The sequence below is a fragment of the Protopterus annectens genome, chromosome 12.part0, assembly GCF_019279795.1.
Source record: "Protopterus annectens isolate FY-2018-M chromosome 12.part0, PAN1.0, whole genome shotgun sequence".
Classification (NCBI taxonomy): Eukaryota; Metazoa; Chordata; order Ceratodontiformes; family Protopteridae; genus Protopterus; species Protopterus annectens.
In genome coordinates, this window is record NC_056746.1 from 233,502,579 (window position 1) to 233,527,987 (window position 25,409).

Below are 25,409 nucleotides of genomic sequence, written 5' to 3' on the forward strand. Positions count from 1 at the left end.
ATAAAATGCACAGCTGAACGAAATTATGTTCCTTCAAGCTCACGATACAATACAGACCATCACAAACAATACAACGCAAGCAGTTACATCACATATACAGTAACAGACACATGACACAGAGTCCCAACTAACCGAAGCTCCATCTCCGCAATGGCAAGTCCAAGTCCCACTCTAAGTCTAAGTTCTTGACTTAATTGCAATAATTATTAGGTGACAAACTTCAGTTGTAATATTTATAAATTCTTTGAAGGAGGGTGTAGATTCCTTCTTCCAATCCTGAATTATAACCTTTCTTGCTATAGATAGTATAGACCACAAAATGTGATATTTCATTTTTAACACATATGGGAATAGGAGTTTTAAAAAGGATTAGTGATTTAGATAAAATAAATTTATCTCCAAAAAAGTCTGTAAAAAGAGATTAATGTTATTCCAATAAGGTGTTAAGACAATATAGTCAAAAAACATGCATTGCCAATCAGCTTTAAGTTCTTGTTTACATCTCCAACAAACTTGCTTCTGCTTGAACATTAATTCTGTTATATGTGGTGTGAAGAAAGATCTATGCAAAAACTTCCAAGTAAAGAGATTCCATCTAAGAGATGAAGTTGTATATTTAGAAGATATTAAAATTTATTTTTTTATATTCTTCACTCGGACAGAGCAATTTTTAATAAAGCTCATCATTTTTTTTAAGTTTTGAAAATTAAGTCCTCCATTAACATTTATAGGCATAACTTTAATGCTCAATAATGAAAAAAAAGCAATTACCTTACCTCAAGTAGAATAGATTTCTATCACCACACCCATGCCAAAAGAATGATGAAACAATAAAAAATTCACCCAAAATAAAAAGATAAAAAAAGTAAAAAATGAAAGACGTCCATATTTTAATTAGAGGAAAAGTTTGCAAGCTTTCCATGTGAAAGAGCGAAAAATCACTGAATTCTAAGGACCATACGTTTTCTTCTGGCTTCTTTTTCATTATTGAATAATAAGTAAGTAGGTTTCCAGAATACTTGAAGTTTTGCTGGAAATAAAGAAAAGGATTTGATCTGTTTCTGCTACAGTTGTTGATAAATGTTTGTAAAAGGCCTACTAAATCAGAAAACTCAGAATAGAAGCTCCTTCTACAGTAATTCTATTCTTTCTTATTGCTGCTAATAAAATGTGTTCTTTATCTTGATTCTTAATGAATTTTGCTATTCTAGACCTAAGTTTACTTTCACTCTGGTTTGTCTTTGTAATTAATGTTGGCAGAACAATGAAATTGATCTATTTCAATTTGTACTTGGTCATTCAAATCTCCAACAGCTTTAAATTGTTTTGTAATATCCCAGTCCATCCCAGTCTCACTACTCCATACACTTGGATCTCCCAACATACACAGATTTTTCCTTCTAATTCTCAGTTCAAAGTCTGTCATCTCACTATATAATATTTGCTGTTTTTCCATCATTGAAGTCATTTTATCTTTCAACAATCCACTTTCATATTCATTGGCACTGATTTTTTTCCACTCAGCTCATTAACATTTTCTTTCTGAATTCTGCTGTTCTTCTAATTCATTAATACGAAGCTGCATTTTAGCTATATTATTTCCAGCTTATCAAGTTTGTTACAAATAAACTGTAATTTATTTGTAAGAGAATTAAAGGAGGTAAGCAGCATCTTATTGGCCTCATCAGAACTAACCAAATTCCCTTTTTCAAGTTGAACAATCTGATCAGTCTTTCTTAATTTTTTTTTAAAAGAAAGAGATGCATTTCCAGTTACAATTTTATCACTTGTTTCAGTAAAATCCTCTGGTACAAGGGAAGCAGATAAAACCATAATTTCTTTTTTCAACTACACAGTCTTATAGTTTCACCTTTGTGTTCAATATTTATAGAAGTTGGGATATCTGCTTCATGGCTGAAAGTCTCAAATTCAGCTTGCAATGGATCTGCATTTCTATTTTTGTCCTGAGAATTCACTGCTTTAGTAATAGTTTGTTTAGTATTTTTTTCATTTGTACTCATGTCAGTATACAATTTTTACAAAGTCTGGATACCCTTTGGGGGGGGGGAGTCTACTTTACATGATCGACAGGTCAAATGTCCGACTTTCATATGGCCAAGGCCATATGATCGAACATTTGAAACATCGTCCATGTAAAGTAAACTCCATAACACACAAAAAAAACCCTAACTCTGTTTAGCCCACCACACCCCCGCTACTTAAATATACCAACTCCGAGATTGCACTACATTGCGGTAACGGGAAATCTTCCCATTCCGCACTGTATGGAGATCGCCATTCAGTTCGGTCGAGCTTTTAAAATTTCGATCATATGGTCTCAGCCATATGAAATTCGAATTTTTAAAGGTTCGATCATCTAAAGGGGACCCCTTTTGGGTCTGGTATATTGCCTAAATTTTAACATAGCTTATCTGTACTAGGAACCATTTTAGCATTTTTCGTTCTACAACTTGACATGCCTGCCAGAGTCTTGCTTAACCCAGGACATGCATTAGGGGGTGTACAACATTTGTTACACACATTTGAAAGTGCTGTCACAGTCAGGTCTCAAGTTACAGAAGTGCATAAAAGGTTTAGCATTTTTTCCAATTTTGAAGTGTTAATTACAGCACTGCATGAACAAGTGAGCTGCAGGCTAGTACACATTGGCATGACAGACACTTGTATCAGATACATATGGCATAAAGGTACTCATATTGCCAGCTTGGCACATAGGTACATCTGTCTTTCCAACTTCAGAACATGTGTAGTCACTGTTTTTTTTTGGAAGAAGGCACATTGAAGATAGGGAAAAAAGAGCATTTATAAAGAGAAAAAACAGATGTTAGCAGTATAACAGTTGACTTTGCCAATATCTGTGTATATGCGATTCATGTACCAGAATTCCATACTGGAACAGGCTGAAATGGGGAAAGAACATATATCTTCTGGTTTAAACGATATCGATATCAGTTCTGAATACAGTTGTGCTTGTCAAAAGTATGGGGCTCACAGCAGGAGGTGCAGGGAATCGAGGAGAAGGGGTTTCACTCCATGGCACTTACTGTTACTCATCCTACATTAACATTACCAGTGTTATGGCACTCAAAGTGCACTAACAAAGTGCACTAACACTGCCGGTGTTATGCTTATTATCTCAGATCTGCAGTTTTTCACAGCTGACAGCTACTCACAGAACTAAAAGCATGGGTATTACAGGTGTAATTAGAGGAGTGAGACATAGCATGACAGTGGAAAAAAGGAGTGCAGAAAGGGAAAATAAAGGGAAAAGGGCAGCAGAGAAAAAAAAGTTGTACAAGGAGAAACACAGAAATAACATAAAATAGGACAAAAAAGAAGACAAAAATGTGAAGTGAGAAAAGAGAGGAAAAGGAAACGGGGAGAGAGTGATCGCAGATGGAGTAAGGAAGAAAAAGCAAACCAGGAGGAGAGGTGAAGAAATGGTTAGGTGTGCAGGATGTGAGGCTGCTGCTATACTGGGGTAGCTCTTGGTGCAGAAGCAGGCTGCGGGATGTGTTGAAGGCTGAAGAATGGTGGACAGGGTGTTATGTAGACTTTGCAGTTGTTGCAATGGACCAGGTAGTATTACAAAGGCCACAGGATGGAGTGGACATACGACATGAGGAAGGAGCAGAGGATGCATGGACAGCTAGAAATAAGGAGGTCTTGGAAGGAGGTTGCAAAAGCTTAAAACATGGTAAGGCAGAAGGGACTACGAAGACTTGGCCTGAGGCAAGACTGGGTGCAGAAAAGAGCATGCAAGCTCCAGACCAGAGAGCCAAGTCAAGGAGGAAGGGGTAGAGAAAAAGAAGAAAATGAAGGATGAGTAAGCAATGCAAGAAGGGAAGGTATACAGAAGACAGAACAGATGCCCCATATGGCAGGAAGTAAGGACCCTGAGGGACATTAAAGTCCAAGGAAAAAGAATGGAATAATGGAGTCAGTAGACAACAGACCAGAGCAGGCTGTCAAAGTACAGGTAGAAAGTTAGACTAAGTGTCAAAGGAAAGTGAGACAGTGTACGCAGCATAAGGTACTACCACAGACTGAGATTTAGTACACTAGTGATAGGGGACCCCTCCCCAGTGCCTCCCTGGCCTACAGAACAAGCTTTCCCTACATATTAGATGTTATAAGACCCTAGCAGCAGCCAACCTTCAATTAAATCCACATATAGCAGTCCATGTGAGTACAAATGATTTACCAGATAAGACAGATGCAAAAGTTATACAAAAGGAGGGCCATAGGGCTAACAGCTAGGTACAGGCAGGGGAGGAACACACTGGTGTTCACAGAAATGTTCCCAGTGGCCAAAGACAGTAGTGTTAAGAAGGAAAGGATATATCAGCTTAACAGCTGACTGAGGAACTATGTGAAAGAACAGCACATTACTATAATGAGAGATGTGGTAAAGAGGAACTGTATTCCAGAAGTTATTTGTGTCTTTGGTAAAGAAAAGCTGCATTGTGATGGTTTCACCTTTAAAATAAGGTGGAAGGGAAGAAAAATGCAAACCAAAAGGGAATAGATTGAAAGAGAGAATCTAATATGTAGGGACAGCACAAAAAGGAACAGCCAGAATAAACAAAAGTAGCAGGTGAAAAAACATGTTTGGCAATGCCTAGAGAAGAAGAGTGGATGTAGCAAATACTAGAAGAGGCAAAAGAGGCAGGCAGAGCAGGAATAAGAGAAACCGGTGAATGGGAGCAAAATACTGAAACATGGTAATATTACAGGATGTGTAGAAAACATAGACACGGAGTAAATAAAGTGGAAAACTGCAACAGAGGTAGAAGGGATGCATATTAAACCAAACAATGTGATTCAGGAAATGCTGGAGAAAACAGATGTTTGACAGAGGAGCAAGGGCATTTGAATAAGAAAGTCAGTGCAGCTAAAATACTATTAAAGCAGTTATAAAACCTATGAAAAGGGACAATAGCAAGGGATATTGTGAATCAGGAATATATACATACTAGGATAAAGGCAGCCATAGAGGTCAGGGGGGCAAAGACTTAAACAGAGTGGAGCTGGGAGAAAGGGATTAAACAAAGAAATAGGTCTTTGATATACAGCAGAAATTAAAACAGGGACAGAGACGCAAAAGCTGATCAGAGAGGGCTAGAAATAAAAGGAAGACAAGCAACCAAGAGAAATCTAAAACTGATTAATCACCTTCTTCTTATTTATTTATCTATTTTTGAACATGCAGGTAGACAGGACCATAAGGACCCCTTCCATCTGGCTAAAAAAAAAAACAACTGAGATGTAAATTACACAACATGAACAATAAAAGATTTATGATAAGAAGTCACTAGCTGAACGACAACAAAACAACTTAGAATAAGACTCTGTGAGCAAAGGTTTGTGTAAAGCTAACATACACAATATACATTTTTATGCAAATATATAAGCAGGAAAATGTTTACAGGGCAAGTGGCCCACAGATCAAATGCATCTTCATATCAATCAAAAAGAGATGCTAGCAGTCCAGAATGCCCTGACAACCTTCAAGGATCTACTACATCCAGGACAACTATTACTAAAGACGGACAATACTACAGTCATGTGGTACATAAACAAGAAAGGGGGCACACATTCCTACCCCCTCTGCAGGCAAGCCATGACTTTGTGGAACACAGCACTGGCCTATCAAGTACATTTGCAGGCACAATTCCTGCCAGGAAAGAAAAATACTCTGGCAGACGAACTAAGCAGAAACCTCATGGACCTCATGAGTGGAAACTAGATCCACAAGTCTTCAGCATGATAACAAAGAAATGGGGATGCCCAGACATAGATCTATTTGCCTCGCCTCACAACTGCCAACTACAGAGATTCTGCACAAGGACTTATCACTCACAAGCATGGAAGGTGGATGCATTATCATTCAGCTGGAAAAGCCTAACAGTTTATGCCTATTCACCACTACCTCTACTACCCAAGGTACTCCTAAAAGTCATGCAGCCCCTCACGAGCTGTAACAGTCCCAGTTAAAGGAATGATGCACTGGCACACTTTAGCGTTAGATGATAAGAATCCTTCTTTAATACGAATTGTTAAAACAGAATAACTTCACAAACTGGTTGAGCGCTTTCATCTACTCCTGTAGATTTCCTCAGAACCATTTGAAAGTGCTTAATTACATATTATATAATCTCCTTTCTCCAATAGCATCATCACATTAATTAGTTAAAAACAATTAATGACTAACCATGTAAAGCTGTTTAAAGTGCACAGTGCTAGATTCCCTCAGATCTGTTCCTTCCCTCTAATAACTTATTTTTTAAAAACCTTGTGTATGTCTGTATTGTTTTGAACATACATTCATATTCACATGTCATAAATACATTACTTTATAAAATTATTAGCTATTAAAACCTCATAAAGCTAAAAACTGTAAAAAATAAATATAAAAAAATACAAAAAGCCTCAAAATAAATGGCTGTTTTAACATCACATTTTTCTGTTGTCACAAACACCTTAATAGGAGAAATATCCTAGATAACACTTTACTTTTTGTCCAACATGGGTTTTATAGATATAGTATCATTGAGCCCTGGGCTTTCTGATGCATTCAGTTTTATTTGCCAACGTGTCTCCTTTTCCATTAGTTTTTTCTTTGTATTCCCCCCCCCTCGGATTCTCTAATATGTGTTCTAGTATACCAAACTCAAACATCTTGCATTCATTATGTGCTTCACAATGTCTCCACAATGCATTATTTCCATCTTGTTTTCTTATCTTATAACAGTGCTCATAAATTCTATTTTTCAAACACCGTGTGGTCATTCCTACATAATAACTTGGACATGTTTTACACTTGGCTAAATATATAACATTTCTTGTTCTACAATTCCCCTTACAAAAGGTGATATTAGTCTTGTGAATATTATCCAGAATTATACTTGATTTCCCTATAATAAATCTGCACTGATTGCATCTATCACATTTAGTTGTGCCATGCTCACTTTTGGTAATACCATACATCCTATTTAACCTGGATTTTAGGTTGAATCCATTTCTGTACACAAATGTGGGTTTTCTTCCTACTATATTATATACATTGTCATCAGTTTCTAATATATTCCAGTTCTTCTCTACATCCACTATCATCCCTTTCGGGTAACCTCTTCTATTCTTGCCGCTCGTATACATTGTCCCTTGATGATGCTTTTTTTCTGGTGTGGTGGGTGACAACTGTTGAACTCTAAATAATCATTACTAAATGTGTCTTTTCTATATAAATTAGATTTAAATTTATTGCCATCTATAGTAATCCTTGTATCTAAATAAGATATACTTTTACTATCCATGGTAAAAGTACATTTTAAAAAATCATTCCTAGTATTTATTATTTCCTAGTAAAAAGCATCATCAAGGGACAATGTATACGAGCGGCAAGAATGACATCTAACTATCAAGATATGGTTGATGAGTTAAATAAGATAGCTAAGATGTTCAAAGAAAGAGGTTACCCAAAAGGGATGATAGTGGATGTAGTGAACTATGTCACTCAGGAATGGGGAAAGAAATACAAACCTATACTGGGAAATAATATGGTAAATAGTAATTCTTCAGACATAGTTACCCAGGAGTATAGAAGAGCGTGCGTTATACAATATGCCCCTGAAGTAGGTAAAATTAGGGACGTAATTGAGAAGAACTGGAATATATTAGAAACTGATGACAATGTATATAATATAGTAGGAAGAAAACCCACATTTGTGTACAGAAATGGATTTAACCTAAAATCCAGGTTAAATAGTGTGTATGGTATTACCAAAAGTGAGCATGGCACAACTAAATGTGGTAGATGCAATCAGTGCAGATTTATTATAGGGAAAACAAGTATAATTCTGGATAATATTCACAAGACTAATATCACCTTTGTAAGGGGAATTGTAGAACAAGAAATGTTATATATTTAGCCAAGTGTAAAACATGTCCAAGTTATTATGTAGGAATGACCACATGGTGTTTGAAAAATAGAATTTATGAGCACTGTTATAAGATAAGAAAACAAGATGGAAATAATGCATTGTGGAGACATTGTGAAGCACATAATGAATGCAAGATGTTTGAGTTTGGTATACTAGAACACATATTAGAGAATCCGAGAGGGGGGAATACAAAGAAAAAACTAATGGAAAAGGAGACACGTTGGCAAATAAAACTGAATGCATCAGAAAGCCCAGGGCTCAATGATACTATATCTATAAAACCCATGTTGGACAAAAAGTAAAGTGTTATCTAGGATATTTCTCTTATTAAGGTGTTTATGACAACATAAAAACAGAAAAATGTGATGTTAAAGCAGCTATTCACTTTGAGGCTTTTTGTATATCTTTTTATTGTTCACAGTTTTTAGCTTTATGAGGTTTTAATAGTTAACAATTTTATAATGTAATGTATTTATGACATGTGAATATGAATGTATGTTCAAAACAATATAGACATACACAAGGTTTTTAAAAAATAAGTTATTAGAGGGAAGGAACAGATCTGAGGGAATCTAGCACTGTGCACTTTAAACAGCTTTACATGGTTAGTCATTAATTGTTTTTAACTAATTAATGTGATGATGCTATTGGAGAAAGGAGATTATATAATATGTAATTAAGCACTTTCAAATGGTTCTGAGGAAATCTACAGGAGTAGATGAAAGCGCTCAACCAGTTTGTGAAGTTATTCTGTTTTAACAATTCGTATTAAAGAAGGATTCTTATCATCTAACGCTAAAGTGTGCCAGTGCATCATTCCTTTAACTGGGACTGTTACAGCTCGTGAGGGGCTGCATGACTTTTAGGAGTACCTTGGGTAGTAGAGGTAGTGGTGAATAGGCATAAACTGTTAGGCTTTTCCAGCTGAATGATAATGCATCCACCTTCCATGCTTGTGAGTGATAAGTCCTTGTGCAGAATCTCTGTAGTTGGCAGTTGTGAGGTGAGGCAAATAGATCTATGTCTGGGCATCCCCATTTCTTTGTTATCATGCTGAAGACTTGCGGATCTAGTTTCCACTCATGAGGTCCATGAGGTTTCTGCTTAGTTCGTCTGCCAGAGTATTTTTCTTTCCTGGCAGGAATTGTGCCTGCAAATGTACTTGATAGGCCAGTGCTGTGTTCCACAAAGTCATGGCTTGCCTGCAGAGGGGGTAGGAATGTGTGCCCCCTTTCTTGTTTATGTACCACATGACTGTAGTATTGTCCGTCTTTAGTAATAGTTGTCCTGGATGTAGTAGATCCTTGAAGGTTGTCAGGGCATTCTGGACTGCTAGCATATCTTTTTGATTGATATGAAGATGCATTTGATCTGTGGGCCACTTGCCCTGTAAACATTTTCCTGCCAAGTGTGCTCCCCAGGCATAATCCGATGCATCTGTTGTTAGTGTCTGCCTGGCTGTGGGTAAAGTGAAAGGCTGTCCCTTGTTGTGGTGACAGGCCAGTGCCCACCATCGAAACTCTTGTTGCAGGCAGGGAATGAGAGTAATTATTGCCCCCAGGCTGTGGCAATGTTGAGTCCAAACACTTTTTAGATACCATTGTAGCTTCCTCATATGCAGTCTTGCATATGGAATTAGCAGGACGCAGGATGCCATGAAGCCCAAAGCCTGCAGAATGTTTCTTGCAGGTAGCTGGGTCTTTGTTGCCATCATTTGAAAGTAATGAGTCAGTTGCCTTTGTTTGTCTGGCATGAGATAAGCCATCTGGGCAGTTGTATTTAAGCTTGCACCCAGGAATATTATCTCTTGAGAGGGTACTAGTTTTGATTTCTTTTCCTTTACTGTGTACCCTAGGCAAATTAGTAATCTATTTACAAACGCCAGATGCTTTAGTAGAATGTCCTTGCTGTCCACTTGAATAAGGCAGTCGTCCAAGTAGGGATATATTTGAATTCCTTTTTGTCTGCAAAATGCAATTACTGGTGCCAGGTATTTTGTGAAGACCCTGGGCGCAGTAGATAAACCAAAGGGCAGTGCAGAGAATTGGTAATGCATTGAGCCAGCTACGAATCTGAGGTATCTTCTGCATGATTGTCTGATTGGGACATGCAGGTATGCCTCTTTGAGGTCCAAGGTAATTAGCCAGCACCTCTTGCCCAGCATGGGTAGAAGTTGCTGCAGTGTCAACATTTTGAATTTCAGAATGTCTAGGAAAGTATTTAGAGTAGATAGGCCCAGTATTGGTCTCCATGCTTTGTCCTTTCTGGGTACCAAGAAAAGTCTTGAGTAAAATCCTTGTCCCTGCTCTTGCTGTGGTACTTTATGGATAGCCCTCATGTCCATGAGAGCAGAAATATTTTTTTGTGCCTCTGCCCATCGATTGTGTGGCAGGTCTGGCATACCTTTTGACCTTGGTAGGGTGTGAAAGTGGAACCTGTAACCCTGGGAAACAATATTTAGAACCCATTTGTCCTGGGTGATCATGTGCCAATTTTGTGAGAAAAGTGCTAGTTTTCCCCTAAGGGAGCTGCCAAAAGGTAAGAGCTTGGCATTGGTAGAAGAAAGTTATTGGGACGGGATGAAGGGATAGATTCTTCAGCGTCAGAGTCCTCATAGGGAGGAAGAGAATATCCCTGTTCTGAAGAGGAATCAGAGGAAATAGAAACCTGGTCAGAGGAATCATAGTCAGTATCTTGCCTAGGCCTTTTATCAGGAGGGGGATGGGAACCCCTGATCAGAGTAATTAAGTCCTCGGCCATTTTAAGCATCTGTTTCTTTGGCATGGATGACTGTCCAGGTGAATGCTGTACTTGTTACTTTGTCTTTATAGGTGTTTTAGACTTTGTCTTGGCTGCTGAAGTAGTCCTGATAGTAAGCTGTGCAGGTCTGAAAACACCCTCAGAAGCAGATGCCTGCTCAGCGGCTCCGGACCCATCTGAGGGAATAGTCTCCGTAGGCCCAATACCTTGAGTTTCCAGAGGCCTAGTTGTCTCCACATGGGAGTCGGAGGCGGCCTGTGGCTCTGAGGTAGCAGGTGTCAGGGGCTGCAAAAGTGCCTCACTGAGAACCGGTGAACCGGCGACTGGCCTAGAAGAGGCTTCGTCGTCGGTTTTGGACCTCGGATGCCTGTTCTTTTCTTTGTCCTTGCACTTTTTATGAATTCCGGTCGTCGGTTGTTCCGACGGCATTATATAATTAAACCTTCAGCCAAAGTAATGTAAAGCGAAATTGAACCGACGCTTAATAGTGCGTTGGTTGAATCTAGTGCAAAACCGACAACTAGCAACGTCGTGGTCGGGGCCTAGGCAAGGAATACAGTAAGAGTGAAAATCCTTATGAGGTATTTGCTTCCCACAAGAAATACAATTGTTAACTTTTACTGACATCGGTCTGGAACAAGAAGAAGTTTCCCCAATGGGGTACTTAGCTTTATTGAAGACTTCGGTTCTGAAATTCAATTTTGAAAATCTCAGGAGTCGGCCGACCGGCACTTGCGAACTGCTTTTGCTTCGGGCACCACGTGGCAAGAAAGACTGAAGAAAATGGCATCGGCTGCATCTTTTATACCCCTGGTGCACTGATGTCAGGGAAGAGGTGACAGCAACCGACGCTGGACCAGGACTTTGGAATTCAGGCCGACTGCGGGTAGCCTGCCAGCAGGATAACCCAAGTGTAATGACTGCAACAGTGAAACACGATGAACATCTACACATTATGCAACAGGTAAAAAATAAGAAGAAATGTTGGGTTAGACAGTTCTTAACTATAATCAGATTGTTTCTCTTTGCATTTGGGCGCAACATAAGAGATTCTCGTGAAACAAATGAATATTAGCATAACAGGTTGCAAACCATACTTAATCTGCCCATTACGAATATTGGACATCTTATGGATATCATAATAAGACAATGCAGTAGCAGTCAGTGACCACATAATAGCAAAGGTCTGCAACAGAAAATGTTAGCCTTTGATATGGAGGAAAAGCATACACCCGCAATTTGGCCTAGCTGGGTCTAACCTGAGGTGCAATTGTAAAATGGTCTAGCAGGGAGAAGGAGGGCTTGGTGAAATCTGCCAGTTTGCTTTTCTCAGAGGAGATTTAGACATTCTCCAGTTTTGTGGCACTTGCATCCCCAGTTAACCTTATAGGTTTCCTTTTGTCATCAAGCAACATACGCAACATACATCTAGAATGGTTCATATACAGATAAATAGAATATAGCTACACCTAAAACACCTGAAGCAAAGGCTACACTGCAAGCATTTCACATCACACAGACTGAATACCTAATGATCCTACAATATCATACCTGTTTGAAAAGAAGGTACCAGCACAGTTACTATTTAAGCAGGGATACTCTTTGATTTCAGGCCTTTGCCTCATACCTACTTACTTAGAAATACTAATCCATGGTTGCAAAACTACAAAGCAATTACCTCTATAATTCAAAACTGACCACAGTAGTTTCCACTATAGAAAAACGTGATGCAAGTCACATTTGGCTGAATGTGATGCTCTGAAAACAGGTCGATTAAACAAAGAGTCAACACTTTGAGTTGTACCCTCTTAGACTGCTTGGATATTATAGAATACAGTGAAGCATTAACTACATGACACTGATAATGCCAGTTTGAATTGAGTTATAGTGCTTCATTAGCCATATGATTAGACAGTTCTTCAGACTTGGCAAACCATAATGTTCTCTAAGGTTTCAAAATATAAATTTTAAAGTTTGGTATTTTTCCTATATTTAGTTAGATAAGTGACTCTTGCATATATTAGGCATGGTACAAATTATAAGTAATAGTTAATATAGGTTTGACCGGAAATTATATAGTATTGATCATATGATGGTGCAATTTTATAGACCATTTAGGTTATGTAGATAAGGCAAATATGAACTGTATGGAAATGGTAGAACTAGAAGGGAAACAAAATTTTGTATTATGTAATATACAAATGAAAGCTTTTTTTTGTTCCTCCTTGCGTGATTCTGTGGCACCCTATCCAGTTCCTCATATCTACTGCCAGGCCTATGAACCTTCTCCAGCACCCCTACACTTTCTCCATATGAGCTAAGGCTCACACAGACCTAAGGGTGTCCTGAAAGGGGGGTGGGGAGGGGTCTAGCCATCTCATCATTGTTGGTCTGACCATCTCACCATTGTCTGGAAGGCTTTCTGTTTATTCCTTATCCTACCCCCCCCCCCTTTGCAGTCTCTGTTGGCTGTCCCCATGGGGAAAGAGTGGAATGGGGATGGGATGGCATATTGCCCCTTCTCCATAGCAACTCAGTCAATGATTTAAAAGCCAGTAAAACACACTGCACACCAACACTTTTTTTCTTTTCTGTAATTGGCATGCATGGAGAAAATAAGTCATGTGCACTGCAAAAAATTATGACTGGGTCTCACCAGTCATAATCCTTATTATGTGTTTTTGATATAGATGCCAAGAGTCACCTCTCCAGCTCTGCTCCTAAGGAGAACTTCTTAACATCCATGTCTGGAACACTAAATAAGTTGGTTATGATTGGGAACCCAGTCATAATCCTCTATATGTAAGCATTCAGTCTTGTCAGGAAGATTATGTAAATTGATGGATGTTTGACTGGAACTATACAGATAATACAGAATATTATGAAAAACAGTACAAGAAAATGATTAAGTATAAGTCATAGCTACTTGCGTATTTAGTAATAGAGGTAGAACAGAAAACAGTGAGGGGTTAATGATATGATTATGCTCTTACTATGGTAGAACCTATTCAAGAAAACAATTCTGAGTTAGAGTGATGTAGAGCTATTGATAGAAGATGAGTATGGGAAAGTGTAGTACACCTATTACAATTATATATAACAAGACTGTTCACCAGTAATAAATCTGTACTGGCTGTATACCAGAAAGTATAACTAAATAGCAAAACATTTTACATAATTAAAAAATAATTAATAGTATGCTAACTCAAGTTCAGATGTGAAGGAAGGAAGCTGGATATTGATATGCTTAATAGGGAGCTGTGGGAGGCAAATTAGTTGATCGTGCTAAATAATCTGGAGATAGGTCTATGGATTTATAAGTTTATGCAGTTTATACAAAAAATTTCTTGCCTTGACTAGAAGAGTTTGCTTACTCCAGATGTGCATAGTATGTGTATGGTAGTTGATTACGATACAGTCAGAATATGGAGGACATGAGCTACACAAGGCTTATAGCAGTTGTTTTTATTTGCTTTGTTTGATGGGGCAGGTTTACTATACTGGGATACTTAAGAAATAACTGAGATAAAAAATGATAATGGGCCCATTATCTCCTGTTTGTTAAACCGATGAGTAAATAATGTGATATCTTCGTTCAAGCAGGGGTGTGATACAGACTGGGGAAATGTGCTATTATACATTGAGGTGTGAATGTGTAGAATGTATGTTTGGATGCTATGTATTAAAAAGTATGTTGCCCTCAGGACTGAGAAGTAAAGGGAATAGTAATTTTATATTGAAAGGTTGAACAAGTAATTGGATACTTAAAATGTGCAAGACTTAGACACAGTCTTATCTAGTATGGATAAGGAAGATTTGGAGAAGGAGGTAAATGTTTCTAACAAAGAGATGAGTGATTTGGGTAGGCTAGGTGGAGTTTCCAGCACTAAGTTGTCAGATAATTTAAAAGATACGGCTGGCTGCTTGCTGACAGAAGATTTTGGGAGAGATGGTATGAAACATCACATTCACGAGTAACGAGACATGGTGTGTAGTAAAAAGATGACAGAAGGCCTTAATTAGAAGACTGCAGGTGACGATCTATATTGGTAAAAGGGTGATCTGCTTGCAAGAAGTATTTTACTGAAATTTCCAAGGAATGAGATGGTTATAGGAACTTAACTGGAAAGCTGATTGATGCAGTTTACAAGTCGGACAAATTGTATGTTTATAGGTTTATAGGAAAGTACTAAGCTAGCTACCCTTTTGGACCATTTTAAGCCTAGCCAATGGTCCTTGGTGAAAATCTAACCATGTACCTCTTGCCTGTGAAGTATACAACTTAACTATTAGGCCAACCCCAATCCCTAAGTAAATTTCAAAGGTGAGCACTAGGCTAGCTGCCCTTGTGAGCCATTTTAAGCTTAGCTGATTTCCCTCAAGAGTGAGAGCCCATCAAAAACAGACTCGCTCAACATGGAGCTCGAACCCATGACCCTGAGATTAAGTGTCATGCTCACCTGACAGAATGTTAAGGCTTTATGTATACATGAAGTATATATGATTGTCTAATGATATGGTCTCCTAAGTACAGAGAAAAGTTTAGAGTGATGCCCAGAAAAGTGTAGAGTCATATAACTAAGATAATAAAGGAATATAATCAAACTGTAAAGATGGAATTTGTAGTAATGTGTGGATGAAACTGCATGCAATTATGCTTTTCTGTGTCTTCTTATGAGGATATAAATACCATATAAGAGTTAATGTTAATTAACAAAACAAAAGACTTTTCAAAAAAAAAAAAAGACCAGCTGTTTTTGAAGGAATTAGTTGACCATCTAAGTGGTTATCAATGGATAATACCTACCTCTTCTTCATGTTCTTTACTCAAGGCCAGAAAATTGCTTTTAAGGACAATGTATTCATCTGCCAACTCCTTACGATTCTTCTCAACAGCTCGTAGGCGCTCTTGTGCAATTTGATTTTCATGCGTTACTTTGTCCCTCTGACTCTCAAGCTCAGCAATTCGATTTTCATAAGTGAGAATCTTAAAAACAAAACACAAAATCTCATTTTGATCAGCACTGCCCTCTTAAAAAAGTCAGTACTACTGGCATGTTTTTTTCAAAAACTGCAACATCCTATCAACGTTGCTCTACCAGATACATCATCTGTCTAGTTCCTCCCTCTCTCATTTAAGCAGAATTCAGATTAACCATTTTTATTCCAAACGTCTCAATAACAGTAGTGGTGTTTTTCTTGTCACTGATAGTGATTCACTGTCTGTGAGTTTTCTACTTGCCTATGCCATTGAGTGATCACCGAGCTAGTATATGTAAGTAAGGAAGAGTGAGGTAAAGCCCCTCATAAAGAAGTGTGTGTTTGTGTTTTGTTTAGATATTGGTGTATAGTGTAATTTTACAAACACACAGTAATATGAAGGTATAACTAGTTTCCAGAAACAGATATCTGTACTCTGCTTTCCAAAATAAATAAATAGGAATCTGAAAGTATTTTTTAAGACTATAGCAAACGATGGTAAACATCATGCATGAATTCTGCAACTCTGGAAGAGGAAGTATTTGGACAGATATATACATATTTAAATGCCACCCTTCATCTTTTTTTTCAGGAAAAAGGTCATGGTCTCTGCTACATGAATAATTCAGAAATGCAATTGCTTAAAAAGGATCCTTCATGGTTTCTGTTATTACAAAAAGTCAAAGCTCACCCCTATGATTTGTTTTTGTCCATGTCACTTTTTGGCCCCCCCTACCCCTCACCCTATGCTTTCTGTGGTCCACCCCAGGACCACTACAGCACAGGTCCCAAATGGCAAAGCCCTGATCAACACCACCATTACAAGAGGTTTTTTTTTCTGTTATGCTCTAACCATTCCACTTTTGCATATGACCCAGAATGCTGAAGGGGTTAGTATGCAGTGGGCATTGAAGGGGGGTATTTCTTAGTTCTCTGCATGATATAAGCTCCTAGAAGCTCCATCCTCCTATAAGACATGCTACCAATGTCACCTAGTGATCTATGACAGTATGTGCTACCAGAAACATGTACCTTCAACCCTGTCCCCTGGGAAAGGTGAGCAGGCAGTGCCTCATTGTTTGTCTCCCTTTGTAGCCACTTCCGCCAGTGCCTGAGAAACTGACTGAACACAGAACATCTGGGTAACAGTCAGGGCGTCATGTCTCTACCTCATGGTGCCAGCCAGCCCCCATAAGTTTAATATCCTTCTGTCTGTCTCAAGGGATAATCATCCAAATCCTGGCCTGTCCTACTAACATAGCTTTAGACTCATCCATACTACAGATGGAATTGTTTCAATACCCTGAAGTCTGTCTACACAAATGCTCAAAGTTCTTTTTTATACTACAGTCATGCACCATGGATATCTCTGAAACATGACTATGTGCTCATGTTCTTAAGTCTGAGAGCTTACCCCATCCCTCGGCTATACCCTACAGATAATGGAGAGAAAGTAGAAGTGTAGGGGTGTTCCCTTTTTATTCAAAGCATCTTCAATACTCGAACTCCACCTAATTCAAGTTCCCCTTTTCCATTCTAAAAATGCCTCATAGTTGGCATTATTTTTATTTATATTTCTCCATACTCACATAGACAGACAACACAAGCGACACTGCAGTGAGTCTATATTATAAGAATGAAGTTTCACAACTTCGAACACCATATGGCCGACACCATATGAGCGAAGTTGTAAAACTTCGAAACAAAAATAAAAAATGTACAAATTAAACAAAAACCTACCTGATCGCTCTGAGCAGGAGGGCAAGCCCTCCTGCACCCCCACACCCACCGCTACTTAAATATACCAACTCCGAGATCAGACTACATTGAAGTAAAGGGAAGAATTCCCTACGGCGATCTCTGTTCACACTTGCGTGGCTTTCAATATTCGACCATTTGGTGTCGCCCATTTGGTGTTCGAATATTGAAATCCTTGCTCTTATAATATAGACTCCACTGCAGTAGATCACTATTCGTATAAATGATTAAACTCCTTATAGTAGGAAATACAGATATTGACTGAAACAATTCTGATCTCTTAAATTCATCACCCACACCATCTCTATTTAGTCTTACCATAGTCGTCAAACTACCTACTCACAATGAACAAACCTGCACCTGGAAAAGGACTCCACACTGCATCTTCTCCTCACATCTACAAAACGTCAACACCAGAGAGTAGTTATCTGACTCAGACCTTTCAACTGTACCTATTTTGGAGGTTTGTGTATCTATTTTGAGGCTTGAGTTACCCCTTTGCAATATGCACTGGATCTTTTCCTCAAACTTACAAAACTTCAACTCAAGATAGTAGCTATCTGACAAACCTCTCAACTGCACCTATGTTGGAGGTATTTTTATTTTCAGGCTTGATTTACCACTTCACATGATTTTTTTAAATCACCCCACCAAAGTCGCACATCATTTTCAAGCCATTTTGTGCACAGGAAACCAGCCTATATGACCAACATAAAGAAAGAGAACCCATATTTTGCATCTCCCTTTTCAGAAGCCAAAATAAACAACTTTGTGGAGTAGATTTTTGCAATATCATCCAACAAAGTCTATAGGTTTTACGCTGTCTTTGATAACATGCTTATATTTTTGCATCTGTTTTGTCACTGTTTTTTTAAACTTGTGTTTCTGAGTAGTATCCCACAGTCCTGCTGGAGGTAGTGGAAGGGTTATTTGCTATTCATTATTTATATATAATGATAATTAGCTGTCCAGATTTTTGGCTGGATGTACTTACTTTTCAAGAGTCTCTGTACCTATTTTTAGTCTGCGCAGGTTGAAAGGTATGCTCTAACTCCTTCAGAGCTTTTATTTGTTTATTAACCACTGAAGAGTACAAACAATGGACAGACGACATTGTTTCATAGAACTCAACCAAAAACTTTAATCCTATACTATGCAATACGATTCTTAAAGCAATCCACTGCACCTCCTGTAGGTGAAGCTTTACATGGTAAAGTACTGAAGGTTTTTAACAATCTGATACCCATCCAGAGAAAAAGAGAATAAAGTAATTTTCCCTTCACTGGGTTACCCTTGTTTTCAAGGGTATAATGCTGAGATGTGAGAACCTGCAGAAATAAAAGTATCTCATCACTACAACTACACATGACAAACAACCATATTATGAAACATAAAACTAAACCAAACCAAAAGCAATAAATAAAAACTATACCTGACTTCACAGAGAAAGTCTTAAAGCTAGTGATGCACTTGTTAATGATGCTTATAGTGTACAAACATGGGTAAAATCAGTATTTGCCACTGATTGTGAATAATAAAGATCCATCCTTAACCCTCTTTTCCGCATTTTTGCAAACGGGGTCAAGGTGTCAAATCAACAGTACCATCATCTCCAGTCAGTATTCACACCATGGATGGTTAGCCCTGCAGCAGAATGGGAATAATAACGACAAAGGCCAACACTTTGATAATGACTACTTTCAACCAGTATAATTACAAGCACCAAAGATATCAACATGCAGTATTTATTCAACAATAATTAACGTTTACTCCTCTGCTTTCTGGATTTTAACAATCTATTCAAAAAAAGAGTTTGAATGGCGGCTGATTGAGCTCCAGGACTCAGTGAGAGCCTTAATGTAATTGGTATTATCAAATTAAAACAATTTTAACTAGTCATTCAACATTTCTATTTTTAACCCCTGTTTTAGTATCTATAAAGTGCTTTTAAAACCAATATTTTATAAAGTTACACTGTCTTGGAAAAATGGTTTGTAAGATTTGCTGTACATTTTAAAATAAAATGTAACTGAATACATTTCTTGACCACAAGGTAGCAGCATTAAATAAGCATTGTATTTTGATCTACTGCAGCTTTCTCTTGGATATTTAATTATTTTTCAATAATTTTATTGGCTGATTTATATTATACGATGTTTTAAACTATTGTATTTTATCGCTAACAACATTATTGCTGTTCAGCATTTTACCTGGTACTGAATGGATAAAACTTGTGTACATCTTTCAGTAGGGATCATCATCATCATCATCCCCTTTTTCCTATTTTTTTCTACATGGGGTCGGTGTATTGTGTAAACTGTCACCAACCCTCTTGATTCAGTGCTACACTCCTGCCTTCTTCAACACTCATGCCTGACTGTTGCAGATCTTCTTTCACACAATCCATCCACCTCTTTGCTGGACGTCCTTGCTTCCTCTTACCTTCTTCCTGTCTGTCCCAAATCTTCCTCACCAGATTGTTTTCTACTTTTCTGCACGTGTCCAAACCACCATAATCTGTTCTCTTTGATCTTTTCTGCAATTGGAGCTACTTTAGCTTCTGTTCTTATGTCCTCATTTCTTCGTCTGTCCCACAGTGTGCATCCTACCACCCTTCTCAAGCACTTCATTTCCATCACTTCTAGTTTCTGCAAATGTTCTGCCTTTACTGCCCAGGTTTCTGTACCATACAGTAGTACTGGTCACACCACTGTCTTGTACACCTTACTTTTCAGCTTCTTTGGCATTCTTCTGTTATAGACTACACCTGACACTCTATGCCAGTTGGCTGCAGCCCCTCTGATTCTAGCTTTGACCTCTTCATTCAGACTTCCCTTCTCCTCAATCACTCCTTCCAGATACTTGAAGCCACTATCTTCCCTTCTATATGTAGTCTCAGCTTCTTCTGATTTCCCCAGTTTGCTGCCATTACCACCGTCTTATCTGTGCTTAGTTTCATCCCGTGTGCCTTCAGATTTGCATTCCATTCTTCTATCCTTTGCTGAAGTTCCATCTTAGAGTCTGCCTGTAATGCCACATCATCTGCATACAGCAACTTTGTTGATCTCTCCCCTCTGACCTGTTTGCTAATGTAGTCCATCACCAGTATGAACAGCAGTGGGCTCAGAGCTGAAACCTGGTGAACACCCACTCCCACTCCCACTGGGAACCCCTCTGTGAGGCCAAGTACTGTCATACTTGAGTCACTGGATCCTTGTACATAGATTGTACTAATTCTACCTATGTTTCTGGGACTTCAAACTACCACAGTACTGCCCAGATTAGCTTTCTTGGGACCTTGTCATATGCTTTCTACAAGTCTAGGAATGTCCATTTGGACTCTTTCCTCATCTCTAGCTTCTTCTCAAGTATCTGTCTCACTGCAAATATCGGGTCAATTGTGCTGCATCCTGGTCTGAATCTGAACTGCTCATCTCCCAGCTTACATTTTACTACTCTGCGTATCCGTTTATCAATCGCCCTCTCCAGAACTTTCATGCAGTGTGATAGGAGTTTGATGCCTTTGTACTGCCCACAGTTGTGGATCTCCCCTTTGTTCTTGTACATTGACACAAGTATGCTTATTCTCCGGTCATCTGGGATATGCCTTTCTCTCCACACTGCTATTAGTACCCTCAGGAGTCATTTCTCCCCTGTCTTACCCAGAATCTTTAGCATATCTGCTATGATCTCATCTGAGCCTGCTGATTTCCCTGACTTCATTTTCCTTAGTGCTGTTCTTACTTCTTCTAGGGTGGGCCCCTCTTCATCTCTCATCATAGGCTGTTTCTGGGGCAGTACAGCTTTTGTGGGGTTTTCTTCATTCAGAACCTGCTGGAAATACTCCTTCCATCTGCCTTTGATGTCCTGTGGACTGGTGAACAGGTTGTTGCTGGCATCCCTTATGAAGGGTGTCTGACTATCTTCTTTATCTTTCTGTCTTTGCCTTGCAACCTGATATAGTTTCTTTGTGCCCCTTACTGAGTCACATTCCAGAAGTTGGTAGAGTGCCTCCAATGCCCTTTTCTTTGCTATTGCAACTTGTTTCTTAGCGTCTTTGTAGCCAACCAGTAGTCCTTCCTAGCCTGGTCAGTCTTTTCTGTATCCCACTTCTTCCTGCACTCCTTCTTTCTTTTGATGACTTCCAGGACTTCTGCATTCTACCACCAGCTTTCCTTATGTACCTTATTTCCGTACCTGGCTCAGCCACATATCTTTTCTGTAGTCCTAACACATGCTGTTTTTAAGCTCTGTCAACCTTGTTCAACTCCACCTAATTCCTCCTCTTCTTGGGGTGCTAGAGCCCTGAGAAATTCCTTGAACTGTTGTACTTTCTCTCCAGTCAACTCCCAGGTCTTCAGCCTGGCCTCTGTTGACCTTAGAGCCTTCTCTGACCACTGCTTGCAGCTGATCATGGCAACCAGTTGTTTATGCTGTGGGCCAACTGTTTCACTGGGAATTTCTTTGCAATCATGGATTCTGCCCCAGTGCCTTTTCCTTACTAGGAGGAAGTTTACCTGAGTTGTGTGTTGGCTACTCTTGTATGTGATCTTGTGACTGTCTGTCTTTCTGAACCATATGTTGGCTACTATCAAGCCATTTGCCAGACAGACATCTATCTCTTTCAGTAGAGATGTGATTATTAAATAAGTGATTATGAGCAAAATAGTATTAAGAGGGTTGATTTCTTAAGTACCTGGTGTTATCACAGATTTTGTATTTTTATAACATTAATTTTATTACATAAGATTTTTTACACATGTAACAGTACTGAACAGATAGAAACAAGCCAATACTTAAAATGCAGAATGTTAGGGTTTACATTATTGGGCCTTAACTAGGCATCCCTGTTCTGTAATCTAACTACATAGTATAATCTTGATAAGCTTACAGCTTGATATAATGCAGCATCATGGTTTATGTTAAATGTTCCATATGCCATGCATCATTTTCCCTTCATATCTACTCAGTACTATGATGCAGCTAACTTCCCATTTGCTGCACAAAGAAATGTGGTTTACATAAATGGTTAATTACAATGTTGTACTTGGTACCTTAATGTAGTTATTTAGACCTCAATTAAATACTCAGAATAGGACTGGTTTTAAATGCGGGGTTGTAATTACCAGAAAGTAACTGGATAATTATGCATTCTGTATCACCTTTCTGTTATTATTACTTATTTTCTGTATCTGCCTGTCTCACTTGATAACATGAATAAGTGTAATAAAAACAAACCTTCTTCAAACACTTCTAGAAGGTAGAAAACAATGACAAAAGGCAAAGCTTGGCAAATTTATACCCCCAAACCACAAAACAATTTCTTTAGCTTCCTTTTTTAAAAAAAATTGAGGTTGGTTTGGCAGGGTCACTCACTATTATGCATGGTTCATATCCCACATCTGATTGTTCCAGTCTCCCTAGGGTCACTGCCACAGTCAGGGTTTACCTCAGACATGTCCCTTTTGTCAGGTAATTCATGTCTGTTCAGGCTGGAAATGCCCTTGGTAGTAAGGCTTAGAATAACCTGCAACCTGGCAAGAAGCAGCTATACAGAGGCCACCCTATTATGGGCAGGCATTAAGCCTCTGTAGACTGTCCTAATTTTTCTCCTAGATGAGTTGGTGATGTTGCACATAGATATGCAATGGGGAATGGCAAAGGAGTTATTCACATATCCATGATGACACTTTTCCTACATTTTGCCATTTGTGTTACTGATTAATACATCCTCAGCTCCCAATTTCCACCAGACGCCTGTCGAAGTGTGATCTCAACACATCTTCCCTCTCATTTCCCCTTGAAGAGGAGCACATGCACTCACTGTGTCATTCCTGTCTTATATTCATCAGCTCCTACAGTGCCTGGGTAGCTAATTATACCTGGGTCATCTAGGCAATGTTCTCTTACGCTTTTGAGTATATCATATAAAAATTATGAAATATCTGATTTGCCACAGCAATGTGTAACTAGCTTGGATAAATTATCACCTTTTAAGCCTCGACCCACTTCTTACCATGAGGTCCAAATGTTTCTGGTCAAAGCTAAAATCCTGTTTGCTGGCAGTGGATAACATATACGCTCTCTTCTGAAAGAAGCAATTCCTATTACTGTCAATCTTCACTTTTACCAATAAATACCTACAGGATGTTTAGGTATCTTTGTTCTTAAAATGTAAAGGTATCCACATTAATTTCACATCATAAATATGGCACTTGAGCTAAACATAGCAATTACACTCACACTGATCTTCTCTGCCTTTTCTCTAAGATTGTGGAAAAAGATTGTAATACTAAACTTGTCACTTACAGAATCTCCAGGGCTAGCCCCAACACAGTCTTGGTCCACACTCTGACACACATACTGTCATATTCCTCACACAAGAAGTCATATGTGAAGATCTAAAATCATGTAATTTGGCTAGAACCTTATTCCTTGACATATCAAAAGTATTCAGTGTGAACAAATATCTCTTTCTACTCAGCAGGTTCTATGCCCTGTCCATGCTTGAACCTTAATCGCCTGATTTACTATTTAATTAAAACATATGCTACACTGAGAGCATCGAGAGTCATGTCCTTCTATCTCTCTGCCAGTCAGTAAGGATGACCTCCAAGGGTCTGCTTCCCACCTTTTGTGTCTTTAGTAATGATAAGTCTCAGTTCTGGTCATGCTGATTTAGTATGTTATGCAGATAAATCCAGTTTCCTGTTCCCTGCCACCTCAATCACCCAAGCATGTATATGTTTGCAATGCTGTGTCAGCCATATTGAAAGATGGTCTTTACATAGGTCACCCATCTTAAGATGCAAAAACTTACTGTATCATTTTAATACCAACTCTACTTACTACCTGTGATACTTCCCACTTTAGGACATCTTTCACGTCTATCTCACCCATCAGAATAGAGGAATCTACAAATATCCTGGATGCTGTCCCTGATTTATCATTAAGGTTTCAACTTCATTTAAAACAGTCATGAATAGGACCAACCAGAGCTAGGTGTACTGTCTGCATCCTCCAGCCATGTGACTACTATGACTAAGATTAAAACTGCTGTAGTAATGTTAACTCCTCCCTCTGTATGTGCCACTCACTCTTTTACTAACTTTTTGATGGTCATTCTACAAAACATGAGTCTAGAACAAAACAGCCAACACACTCATCACTGCTGTCCCCTTGGAACACTTGGATTGTCTGCATTTAGTAATCACTTTATTATGACTCATTTCCATTTTACCCACACAACTTTATGTTTACCCCATAAAGTATGTTGAGTTACCACTGACTTTAACTTGTACAACCCAACCCAGACTCTAAGGTCATGGAATCTTGGCTTCATCCAAACATGCACATCCAGGAACAGGTATGTGTGTGCTCTCTTTGAATATCATGTTCCTCCTGTGTGGAATGAAATTTCCATAATATCAGACCCTTTTCATCTTCCTGCAATGCAATTTAAACAAAAAATCAAATTCCATTCAAATTGGTCAGTTATCCTCTGCATGGCCTATCTAATGGACATTCCTCTCACTGTTGTGTATAATTCCCTTACAGATTTCCCTTTTAGTCATGCCCGTAGTTCCTCATTTTATGTCTCCCTCTCCTCCTCCTCTTCCCTTTCTTTTTTCTGTAATGTTACTCATGTTACTGATTTTTTTTTACAGTGTAGGTCTTAGTATACTTTTGAATATCTTTGTTCTACAACCATGCACAATTGACCTACCCAATTCAGTTAGGTTTTTTGCTTGTCTGTATGTGCATTATGTTAATCTGCTGCTGTATAGAATAACCTTTACAAGTTTTGTAATGTCTTTGCCAAGTGGACTGGATCATGGCTGAAAGTGGTCCTTAGACCAGTCCATCTAGGGGTCAATGGGTACTCAAGCCTATGCCAACACTCACTGGGCACAAAGTAGAAAGAAAATACTCCAGGGTGGGACACCA

General features: G+C 38.7%; 1 protein-coding gene across 1 annotated transcript in view; it reads right to left on the reverse strand.

Annotated features, from left to right (window-relative positions):
* Window positions 1–25,409, reverse strand: part of CCDC78 (coiled-coil domain containing 78) — a 739,645-nt gene that overhangs the window by 346,514 nt on the left and 367,722 nt on the right. The window contains exon 11 of the mRNA XM_044089297.1: window positions 15,532–15,711. Within this exon, the coding sequence (XP_043945232.1) occupies window positions 15,532–15,711 (180 nt within the window). The remainder of the gene's footprint in view (window positions 1–15,531; window positions 15,712–25,409) is intronic.